Source organism: Aquarana catesbeiana, linkage group LG07, assembly GCF_042186555.1.
Source record: "Aquarana catesbeiana isolate 2022-GZ linkage group LG07, ASM4218655v1, whole genome shotgun sequence".
NCBI lineage: Eukaryota > Metazoa > Chordata > Amphibia > Anura > Ranidae > Aquarana > Aquarana catesbeiana.
The window spans coordinates 165,204,267-165,217,128 of record NC_133330.1 but is presented as its reverse complement, the minus strand read 5'-3'; the positions used below and the strand labels follow the sequence as shown (position 1 = coordinate 165,217,128).

General features: G+C 42.8%; 1 protein-coding gene across 2 annotated transcripts in view; it reads right to left on the bottom strand.

Annotated features, from left to right (window-relative positions):
• Nucleotides 1-12,862, bottom strand: part of ATF6 (activating transcription factor 6) — a 202,756-nt gene that overhangs the window by 97,157 nt on the left and 92,737 nt on the right. For both annotated transcript variants that reach the window (XR_012235302.1, XM_073592844.1), the window contains exons 8-9: nucleotides 3,952-4,137; nucleotides 1,735-1,826 (exon numbers count right to left, since the gene is read on the bottom strand). Coding sequence is in view for 1 of the 2 variants with exons in the window: in XM_073592844.1 (XP_073448945.1) it covers nucleotides 1,735-1,826; nucleotides 3,952-4,137 (278 nt within the window). In the remaining variant the exon portion in view is untranslated. The remainder of the gene's footprint in view (nucleotides 1-1,734; nucleotides 1,827-3,951; nucleotides 4,138-12,862) is intronic.

The following is a 12,862-nucleotide window of genomic DNA, read 5'->3' as shown; positions in this document are numbered from 1 at the left end:
GATCTTTTAACGATTAATTGTGCAGCTCTAATGTGTATAAGACATTGCATGACATTTTACAACAGGGTTATAGTTTTTCCTAGTAGAAGGCCCCTTTGACACTGACGCGGGAGGTGCGTCGGCGGTAAAGTGCCGCTATTTTTAGTGGCGCTTTACTGTCGTTTTAGAGGCGGTATTCGGCCGCTAGCGGGGGGTTTTACCCCCCGCTAGCGTCCAAGAAAGGGTTAAAAACCACCACAAAGCTCCTCTGCAGAGGCGCTTTGTCGGCGGTATAGCTGTGGTGCCCCATTGATTTCAATGGGCAGGAGTGGTGAAGGAGCGGTATACACACCGCTCCTTCACCGTTCCAAAGATGCTGCTAGCAGGACTTTTTTTTTCCGTCCTGCTAGCGCACTGCTCCGGTGTGAAAGCCCTTGGGGCTTTCACATTGGAGACAAAGCAGCGTCACTTTCAGGGCGCTTTGCAGGCGCTATTTTTAGCGCTGTAGCGCCTGCAAAGTGCCTCAGTGTGAAAGGGGTCGAAGGGCTCCCACACTGGCATCTATCTTATCTCCTAGCCTTTTTCATCCTCATCAGCCCCCACGGACATGGCTAAGTACCACTGGATCTTTTCCTTGTGGCACATGTAGACAATGTAGAGGACACAGAAAAACCGAAACTGTCACCTCTTTCTCCACAGGCAAAACCTACAATTTTAAACATTTTATTAATTGCAGCTCTAATTCAGTGGTTTATGTAGTGGAATGTAGTGCTTGTCAGATATAGTGCGTGGGTTGCACCATTCATCACCTACGAATCAGGGTCTCTGAACACTATAATGACACTGTCAATCCAAATGCCAAAAATATTTCTAATGTCTCTAAACATTTTAAGACAGTGAATGGAGGTAACCTTGATACTTTCTTTCTTTGGTTTAGAACATGTTAAACAGTCTGCAAGAGGGGGGGGATACCCATCACACCCTGCTCCAATGGGAGGTGTGGTGGATACACACGTTAAATACCAGAATGCCGTTGGTTATGAACAATAGGATGGATGTTAGCCTGTTTTTGAAATAATGCTCTGAAGTATAGCAATTAATGATTTTTTTATTGAAAATTTTCCACTGTTGCATCAGTGGAACTGTAATGGTTAACATATCGTGCTCTTTGTTGAAACCCCGTTTTTGTTTGGCCTGGGTCTGGCCATGTCCACCTGTAACCAATTAATGGGTTGATTTTTTAATTAAGCGATTTATGCCCTACATACCTCATAAGGGCTGCTTCCCTTATTTATACTTGTTTTTAATGTCAAATTTGTACACTTTTGATGACACTCGTTTATTCTACAGGGCCTCCGCTTTCAGAAAATATTGTTTTTGTGTCATGCGCCCGCTTCTCCACCTCGGCCATTTAGAGGAATCCTTGTATTCCTTGATAAAAATACAAGGCTTTTCCTGAGTAGCTAAGTTGGACAGGCAGGCAGATAGCATCACAATCTCCACCTCGCCCAATCGGAGGAAGCCTTGCATGAAATTGATAAAAATGCAATATCCTTATTGGCAGAGATGCACTAAGACTGACTTGATCGATGTCCAGCAGTAAAGCAAAAGTGTCTGGTACTGCTGCTTGTACACCCAGTCCACCTAGACAAATTTTCTTCTAAATTTCACAGAGTTCAGCTTTAACCATGGACAAGCCTGTTAGTACCCTTTCAGCCTTAAAAACAATACTATAGAAGACATAAAATAGGTTACCTAAGTGGGTTGAAATTCATCATTAAGAATACAGCCACCATCATCAGGCAGACAGCTCTCCTCTTTGGAGCAGTTACTTTAAGTTTCTGATTCTGCAGAAAAACACATGAATGATAGCCCTTATTAACAATCTTATCAAGTGTTCTATAAAAACAAATAGGCTTTATGGAAAAAACATTTACAACTCATTACCTTATAAGAACGTTGACCGACATCATTTTTTTTTTTTTATAGCCCAACTCCAAGCAGGTCATGGAACCCCACCCCCACCCCCTCTAAAGATTCCTTTCTATCTCCTTACAATGCAGCATAGAAAAAAAAAAAAAAAAAAAACTATCACTTTCTATGCACCCTCTTGAAGATCGACCAATTGGAGACCCAATGACATCAGTGGGTCTGCTTTCAACTCGTATTTGCAGCCACAAGGGGAAAAGTCAAGAAGAAAGAGTTTAATAGACTGGATTACTGATGTCTCAGATTACATAAATAATATGATGTGTAAAAACAAGGCAATGTGCATTACTATTTATTTCTTGTTTCTCATCTCCATGAGAATAGCTTTTTTTGTTACCGGATGATAATTTTTACGGGTCCAAAGCAGGATTAGAATTACGCAATTTGAATTTTATTCATTGCTTTAAATACTCCATAAAATTTCTGCTAATATCATCCCTGGCTTAAAACTCAGTTTTATATCATGGTCATTTTTTGTAATGTCGCTGATCGGGACATTTTATATACAATTCCAAGCAAAATGAAATAGTTTTCTTTTCACTCCTATTCCTACTTTAGACCTAGGTGCATAATTTCATTTTTTTACTTCCAATTTTAAATTGATTCCCTCAATTTATTACCATTAATAATTTTTTTTTTTTTTTACTCTTTACCATTTACTGTTATTATTTATTTCTTTTCTATCATGTAATGTTATTGCATTTACTGCCTTGTTTTTAATCCTTATATTAATTATGTAACATGAGAAAACTTCAGTAATCCAGTCTATTCAACTGATTTTTATCTCTTGCGTGTATGATCTTATGCATATTCAATAGCTGCATCATCCCAGTTAATAAAAGAATTAATAGCTGCACTAAGCATTATGATAAATTCTTCCCATAGGGTGGCTGGTAGTTAAGATGGATGAAGGGGAGGTTTTGCTCTTTGAAACGCATATCCCAGCATAGTCAGGCACCAACTTAGCAGGAAAAGCTCAGAGCGCCGTTCCTTGGCAGAGTAAGGGCTAGGAAGAATATCCCTTACACTAGAACTGCACGATTCTGGCCAAAATGAGAATCACAATTTTTTTTCTTAGAATAAAAAGATTGCGATTCTTGCAGTGTAAAATCTTTCACATTATACAAAAAAAATTGGGCTAACTTTACTGGTTAGTTTTGTTTTTTTTTAATTCATTAAAAAGTGTAATTGTTTCCCAAAAAATTGCATTTGAACAACTATTGCAACAACCACATTATTCTCTAGGGTCTCTACTAAAAAAATATATATATATATATATATATATATATATATATATATATATATATATATATATAATGTTTGGGGGTTCCAAGTAATTTTCTAGCAAAAAAAAAAAATGATTTTAACGTGAAACCAACAAATTTCATAAAAAGGTTCAGTGTTTGTGGTGTGTGTGTGTGTGTATGAGGGATGTTTAACCAAGTATATTACTTTGATGTAAAGGACAAATTATTACAATGTTTCTACTTAAGTTCCACTACTAAAGAATGTTGTGATTCTTGGCAGACTGCCTGTTTTTTTTTCCCTTTCTTTTGAGGGCTGCCAGCTTTAGCAGAGAGAGTTTTCTGCATAGAAAGAAATCGGGAAATACTTTTTTCAAGATCGTGATAACGATTCTTCACGATTAATCGCGCAGCTCTATCTTACACCCAGGGCACAAAGGAACAGACCAGAAGACGCTGGATGTCACCCAATCTGGAAGTTATGAGGCTTTTATAAGTTGAATTGAGAGGAGACAGTGTAGCTGCATTTTCATCAGGAGAGCACAGAGAACCAACTTATTAGTAGTTTAGTGAAGTTGGAGTTGGGCTTTAATTGTGCAAAATAACTGCACACATTGAGGTATCTACACCCAAGTTACAACACATCGCTTTCACTATTTCATTTTGCCAGAGGCTCCAGTATATTTACATTTCATATCACACAACACAATTAAGTGTAAGGTTGACAAAAATTCATTACCTCTGATACAACTTCTTCCAACAGTTTTTGCAAAGAGCCATTTTCTGTCTTGAGCCGCTCATTCTCAGATAAGGCCGCTCTCAGACGCATTTCCAAACCCTGCATGTATTCCTTCTTTTTTCTTCTAGACTGGAAGGCAGATTCACGATTTTTGATCATTCTTTGTTGCCTCCGTATAACATTCATCTGTTAAAAAATGAGTTTTGGATAACATTCTTTACTTCCAATAATGGTTTGAAGTTTTCCCACAGCTAATGGCATCCACTCACATGTAATCTCTAGTAGCAATCACATGCGAGTGAGTTACCTGTGTAATGAATATGTATTTGGGCTTAAAGGGACGAGGTGACAACCCTACTTCTGGTCACTTCACTCCCCCCTTTTCGGGTGGGTGCCCTCAGAGCAAACTGCTTTCTCTGGAGGCGCTTATGCGTGCTTGCTCATGAGCCACCACTGTGGCCATCCCTTTTCACTGGCTGTGATTGACAGCAGTAGGAGCCAACCGTCTCAGCCAATGAGGAGAGAGACACCCTGCACATCACTGAACCGAATTTGGGCTCAGGTAAGTGTTCAGGGGGAAATGTACACTAAAGGTTTTTTTACCGTCATGAATAGAATGCATGACAGTAAAAAAAAAAAAAAAAAAAAAAAAAAAAAAAAAAAAAAAAAAAAAAAAACACCACACACCTCAGCCTTTAAAACCACTATAATGTCAGCTGTATATAAATGCATTACTTAAAATTTACTAACACGAGATCTCCACACTCTACTTTGGACAAAGGCACAAGAAAATATTATCCATACTTTGTGCTTTACTTCATATTCAAGTAAAACAACACATCCTTGTTAGTTCATTGAACTGGCAAAATATTGTTACTTTAGTGCCAGCTAATTTTAGTTCTGCGCTGAGAAAGTTTTGATGGCTTTTCCATTTTTCTGGCTCACAGCAAAGATAAACAGTAATGCAGGTTTTGCAAATGGAACAAATTATCAAACTAAACCAAAATGCCACATCATAAAACAATGAGTACCAGGATCCAACTAAATATGTTCTGTAACTGAAAAAAAAGAATATGTTCTGTAACTGAAAAAAAAGTGAAAGCAAACCGGATTAAACTAACTGAATCAGAAAAGGGATTTGAACAACTTCGAAGAACATTCTGGGGAAAAAACAAGCAACATATATATATATATATATATATATATATATATATATATATATATATATATATATATATATATATATATATATATACACACACATATACACTGTAAAGTTTGGGGAACCAGCTAGATCGTAGGACACAGGCTTTTCACTCAAAAGGAGATTTATTGAACTTAAATAGCTTTACAGCAGCAAAACAAAAGAAAAAGGTTTCAGTCTCACCGACTTGCAAAGTCCAGAATTGCTACTGCAGTTAAGCAGTCCTTAGTTTCTGTTGCAGGTAGGATTCCCCTAGCAAGAGGCTTCCAGGCAGGACACTGCTGTTCACTATTGCTGCACACCAAAAAACACCATCCACATTCTCCTCTACACTCCTCCACACCCTCTCTAACTTCCTGTCTTGTTTTAAACCCACTTCCTCTGACAGGTAAGTTAACCCTTTTTTGTTCCCTTAAAGGGAGCACAGTCCAAACAGAGGGGAAACATAGCGTCCTTCCAGGACCCAGCCACGGCGTCCTGTACATATCCCCCCCCCCGTGCCCCAACGCCATGGAGGTGGAGGCAACAGTGGAGCTCAAACAATGGACTCGGGAGAGGGCATCTGCATTTTGATGCAGTCTCCCGGGCCTATGCTCCACTACAAATTTAAATTCCTGGAGTGCCAGGAACCACCGAGTAACCCTGGCATTATTCCCTTTACCCTGTCTCAACCATGTTAAAGGGGCATGGTCAGAAATCAGCCTAAACTTCCTCCCCAAAAGGTAATATCTGAGGGACTCTAGAGCCCACTTAATGGCCAGACACTCTCGTTCAATTATAGCGTAGTTTTTCTCCGCTGGTGTTAACTTCCTACTGAGGAAGACTACCGGGTGCTCCTCTCCATGAACAACCTGAGACAACACTGCTCCCAATCCTACATCGGAAGCATCAGTTTGGACCACAAACTCTTTTGAAAAATTGGGTGCTACCAGGACAGGGTGTTGTCACAGTGGCGACTTGAGCTCCAAAAAGGCCTTCTCAGCATCTGCATTCCACTCCACCATGACCGATTTCCGACCCTTAGTCAGATCGGTCAATGGAGCCGCCAACGTGGCAAAGTTGGGTACAAACCTCCTGTAGTATCCCACCATGCCCAAGAATGCACGTACCTGCTTTTTTGTGAGGGGACAGGGCCAACTCTGTATAGCCTCTACCTTGCTGACCTGAGGTTTCACCACCCCTCTACCCACGATATAGCCCAGGTATTTCACCTCCTCCATTCCCAAAGCACATTTTTCAGGGTTTATTGTAAACCCCTCCTTCCAAAGAGAGTCCAGCACTGCCTGGACTTTGGGCAAATGTGATTCCCAGTCTCTGCTAAAAATGACTATGTCGTCCAAGTACACTGAGGCATACTTCCGGTGAGGTCGTAAAATCCTATCCATTGCTCGCTGGAATGTGGCTGGAGCAGTTTGCAATCCAAAAGGCATCCTTTTGTACTGAAAACTCCCCTCTGGGGTAGAAAAAAGCAGTTTTCTCCCTAGCAGCCTTAGTCAACGGGATTTGCCAATATCCCTTGGTAAGGTCTAACGTAGTGATAAACCTGGCTGGACCTAGTCTCTCAATAAGCTCATCTACCCGGGGCATGGGGTAGGCATCAAACCGTGACACTTCATTAAGTTTCCGGAAATCATTGCAGAACCGCAGAGTCCCATTAGGCTTCGGTACCAACACAATCGGGCTCGACCACTCACTCTGCGATTCTTCAATAATCTCCAGGTCTAACATCTTCTTCACTTCCTCTGAAACAGCCTTCCTTTGGGCCTCTGGGATGCGGTAGGGCCGGACAAAAACTTTGACTCCTGGTTCCGTGATGATATCATGCTCTATGGTACTTGTGAGCCCTGGCAAGTCTGAACATTTTTCTTTATTTCTCTGCAAGAACTCCTTTGCCTGCTGACTTTGGGTTTTAGACAGGGTATTTGATACTTGGACACTCTCCACCCCAACCCGAGGCTCCAATCTTGCACTAGCCAGGGAGGTCACTGGTTCCCTCTCTGTCCAGGGCTTTAACAAGTTTACATGATATATTTGATAGGGTTTCCTCTTACCCGGTTGGTGGACTTTATAATTCACCTCTCCCACTTTTTCTACAACTTCAAAGGGGCCTTGCCACCTGGCTAAGAATTTACTTTCCACAGTGGGAATCAACACCGCTACTCGTTCCCCCACTTGGAAATTCCTTATTTTAGCAGCCCTATTATAGACTCGTCGTTGAGCCTCCTGGGCTTTTTGTAAATGTTCCCTGACTAGTGGCAACACAGTTCGGATCCTCTCCTGCATTTGGGAAACATATTCAAGAACACTCTTATGCTGACTAGGTTCACTTTCCCATTCCTCTTTAACAAAATCCAGTAGTCCGCGAGGTCTCCGCCCATATACCAACTCAAAGGGCGAAAACCCAGTGGAGGCCTGGGGCACTTCCCGGATAGCAAACAGGAGAGCTGGTAACAGACAGTCCCAGTCTTTCCCATCCCTTTGTACAACTCTCTTAAGCATAGATTTAAGGGTCTTATTAAAGCGTTCTACTAACCCATCCGTTTGGGGATGGTAGACCGATGTGCGCAGCTGTTTAATCCGGAAGAGCTTGCACACGTCGGCCATAACCCTCGACATAAACGGGGTGCCCTGGTCCGTTAGTATTTCCTTGGGAAAACCAGTCCGTGTAAACAACTGGAATAATTCCCGGGCAATAGCCTTAGAGGAGGTATTCCGCAGGGGTAGCGCCTCAGGATATCGGGTGGCAGAATCACCAGTATGTAGGAGTGACCTCGAGCCGACTTCACCAAGGGACCCACTATATCCATGGCTATCCTTTCAAATGGGACCGAGGGACCAAAGGATTCCGGAAGTGGGTCACCGGAGCGGTCAACTGACAGGTGGAACAAGAGGTACAGTATCTCCTTACCTCTGCTTTCAGACCTGGCCAGTAAAACCGGTCGGTGATCCGTGCCTCCGTCTTTTCAACTCCCAGGTGTCCCCCTAAAACTTCATCATGGGCCAGGTCCAGGACCTTGCGTCCATACTGTTGGGGTACCAATAATTGCTCTACCACATTTTCTCTCACTTTGGTAACCCGATAAAGCAATTCATTACATATTGCAAAGTGTGGCCACCGCTCATTTGCACCTGGCTCTTGGGGAACCCCATTTATTACTACCACCTGTTCCCGTGCATGGGCCAAAGTGGGGTCCTGCATCTGGGCAGTACCAAATGCCCCCTGCGGAACACCCAAATCCGGCAGGGCAGGGGTAACAGCCACTTCCTCATCCTCTTCCCCCAGCATTACCTGAAGTGGGGAAGGTTCCCCCCCATCTTCAGTGTTCAGGTAGGTCTGTGAACCACACATTTTGACACCCTTAATAACATCAGCACTACTTGCATCACCATTAACCAAATCATTAGCATTTTCAAGAACATTCGGCATTTCAGGGTTATTTCTCTCAACCGCAGGAACAGAGGGACTAGTTTCTCCCCAGTCTCTGGACCGTTCAGGTAGTTCTCCTTGTCCCCACAGTTTTGCAAATAATGGACAGTCTCGTCCTATGATAACATCATGTACCAAGTTCTTTACCACCCCCACCTCTTGAGTACCAGTGCCACATGCTGTGGAGATGGTCACCGAGATGAGAGGGTACTCTCTAGTGTCCCCGTGAATGCACACCACCCGTAAAGTTTTTCTTACCGGACCGATCTTCCCAATTACTCTAGGATGGACCAGGGTTACCATGCTTCCGGAGTCCAGCAAAGCCCGGGCAGGGAGGTGGTCCACTTGGACTTCACACTCGAATTTCTCTTCTCCAAGATCGATATGTGTTGTACATGCTTTATGGGCATAAAAAGACCCCCTCCGAAGAACCCCGCATTCCATGGGCTCCTCTTGCAGTGGGCAGTGGGCCCGGGTATGGCCCCAGGAGTGACATCGCCAACATTGTACATCCCCTCCTCTCCGAACAGGAACAGATCGCTGAGAAGGTATCGGGAGTGACTCTTGACCTTCCGGGGTGTTGGTTCCAGGGCTCCGGGGAACGTCCTTTCGAAGGGCAGCAGTCGAACGAATATGCCGTGGCAGACTGGGTCCTTGGCGCTTGGTAGGGCCAAGCAGATCCTCCACCACTGTGTATCGTTCCACCATCTCGACAAGGAGGTTCACTGTTTTGGGGTCTCCATGGCTGACCCACCGTTGAAGGTCGTCTGGCAGTGACCTTAGGTATCGGTCCAGCACGACCCGCTCCACGATTTGGAGGCCAGACAACATTTCGGGCTGCAGCCATTTTTTTACCAGTTGCACCAGGTCATGCATTTGAGACCGTGGTGGACGATCTGGACGATACTTCCATTGGTGCACTCGTTGGGCCCGAACAGCTGTAGTTACCCCCAAACGAGCCAGTATTTCTGCCTTTAATGTTTGATAGTCTTTAGCGTGATCTGGTGGCAGGTCGAAGTAGGCTTTTTGAGGATCTCCGGTTAGGAAAGGAGCGATTAGGCCGGCCCACTGGTCCTGGGGCCACCCTTCTCTCTCTGCCGTCCTCTCAAATGTAGCAAGAAATGCCTCTACATCATCACTCAGGGACAATTTCTGCAAAAAATGGCTTGCCCTCACGGTCACCTGGTTGCCAGGGGCAACAGCCGCTTGCTCACGGCCCTGAGAAAGCTGCTGCACTACTTCTTTTAAGGCAGTTACTTGAGCCTGCATAACCTCTTGCTGGGTCGCTTGCTGGGCTGCCAACTGCGCCACCAACAGGCGAGTGTTTTCTTGCTGTACCTCCAGCTGGGTTGTTAAGCGCTGATTAGCTTCCTCATGGCGAGTCTGCGCTTGTATATTAGCCAAGGACAGCTGTTTAATTAGCTCCTCCATTGCTTCAGCTTTCAGGGTTTGTGCGGCTTTAACCCAGGACATAAATCCACTGTACTGTCCCTTTAAATGTCAGTTTTAAGTCCAATACACAAAAAAAAAAAACAGCAAGAAAAATGCCTGTTACTCTGTCCTGCCCGCATTCGAGCACCACTTGTAAAGTTTGGGGAACCAGCTAGATCGCAGGACACAGGCTTTTCACTCAAAAGGAGATTTATTGAACTTAAATAGCTTTACAGCAGCAAAACAAAAGAAAAAGGTTTCAGTCTCACCGACTTGCAAAGTCCAGAATTGCTATTGCAGTTAAGCAGTCCTTCGTTTCTGTTGCAGGTAGATTCCCCTAGCAAGAGGCTTCCAGGCAGGACACTGCTGTTCACTATTGCTGCACACCAAAAAACACCATCCACATTCTCCTCTACACTCCTCCACACCCTCTCTAACTTCCTGTCTTGTTTTAAACCCACTTCCTCTGACAGGTGAGTTAACCCTTTTTTGTTCCCTTAAAGGGAGCACAGTCCAAACAGAGGGGAAACATAGCGTCCTTCCAGGACCCAGCCACGGCGTCCTGTACAACACACACACACACACACATAATATATATATATATATATACACACACATATACACACACACATGGCCCACCTTTCTCAAAGCAACTCATACTCTTATAAGACATGGTATGGCGATTCCAGCAATTATGACCTTCTGCAACCATACCATTTTTTGACATATCATATTTTGTAACATTGTTTGCCATGTTGTATTAGGAGAATGCTTTTGACCAAATTTTTTGTTAGATTTTTTTTGTCACCAAGTATGATCTATATTTTTTACTTTTATCTCCATTTTTATTTCTTCATATTTTTCTATTTTTTGGCTATTTATTTTATTTTAAATTATTTTTGCTTTTTACATCTATTCTGATGCACATGGTTTTATCAGCATTTGACAGAAAAATACTGATGGTGTTTTTGTTAGTGGTTTTGTAACTTTTTGGCTTTTTTTAGATCATGACATGATGTTTCTCTACCTGTGCACACGTTTTGTTGCTCCCTAGTGATGTCTTTCTGAATGCATGTGCTGAATAAGACTTCACCACTGGCTTGTCCACCCTGACCTGTTTCCCTGCCAACATCGACATTGTACAAGTTATTTAGGTGGATGAACTCACACAGCTGGTCGACTCACTTGCTATTAATGACTACAATCTTACCTTCACCATGGAGTCTAGTCAGTCAAAGATTAGCTTTCTGGACCTACAAATCCATGTGGATTTTGATAGAACTCTTTATACATATTTGTACCGCAAGCCCTCTATGGGCAATACCTTGTTACACGCTACCAGTGCACACCCACAACCTCTCTTAGACAGCATTCCATATAGTCAATTTCTTCGGCTTAGAAGAAATTGTACCCTTGACCATGATTTCTATCAGGCATCTAGAGATTTATCTGACAGACTATACCAAAGAGGTTATAGCCGTTCCCTACTTAAACAAGCCTTTAGCAGAGTGGTTAAGTTGAACAGACGGGATCTTATCCACTCTAAACATCCTCCTAAATCCAATCAATCAGTTCGAGTTATAACTCAATTTTCCCAACAACATATGCAAACTAGAGCCATTCTTAAAAAATATTGGCCCTTGTTGATGGCGGATTCCACCGTCAACAAGTACGTCAAAGCTTACCCTGAGATCACCTATCGACGGGCTCCCTCTATAAGGGACCGATTAGTTATGAGTCACTATACACCTAAACAATCTGTTAAACGCCTCTAACACTGGTACTTTTTCTTGTGGACGCTGTGACATCTGCCCCTTTATTATGAACTCTAAAACAATAAGTCTCCCCAATGGTCAAATTCAGTCCATAAAACATTTTATCACCTGTAACACTATTGGAGTGGTTTATCTGGCCCTGTGCATCTGTGGATGTTTCTACGTCGGCAAGACGAAACATCCATTTTTCAGACGCATCAGGGACTAGATCATGCCACTCCATAAGCGACTGGCCACCACAGCTTTATATAAACATATTGTTATTCAACATAACTGTGATCCTAATGTGGTACGATTTGCGGCGCTCGAGCATGTGCCTACACATGTCAGAGGTGGCAGCACTGACATCGCCCTTTTGCGACTAGAAACTAGGTGGAGACATTGCTTAGATGCTACCAAATATCCCGGTTTGAATGAATACATCAGCTTTAAATCCTTTCTGTAAGGATATTTAGTATTATTCGATTATCAAATTATTTCAAGAATTCAATGGGCCCTATGGCCTATCTGGCTCTTGTGTCTGGTCCTCTCCCTTCTTTCCATCTCTCTTCACTTTTTCGCCATGATTGTTGTTGCTGTATTAGCCTTTTCGATCTCATAGGCTTAACACATGTGCTAATGCCCTTACCGTCACCGTATTTACTGTTTAATGAATTATGTACTTATTGGTTTTTCAAGAATTCCCCTTTTCAATTATCAAGTATGATTGATTCCCTTTTACTTTAATTTCATTACAATTTTTATTTCTATTATTTTCTTTAATATTTGGATTTAATATAACTCAAGGTGGTTATAAATGTATGTTTGTTTATTTTTTCTTCATGACGCTATAATGTTCTTGCTCAGTTTCATCCATTGTATTGTATTGCAGCGTTGTGTACTCTATCGCCTCACAAGTGCATGGCTGATTGAACCACTTAGCTTTGGAGCATGCCCATTGGTTCCCTATTCGATCTTGCCCTCCCAATGCATCCCAGCCTATTCATCTCCTTGGTTCCCTGCATGCCTTGCACCCCGCTCGGCCGCCAGCCCCTCCTTTGTGATGGGTTTGTTTCCTATCACAGCCCGTGACTG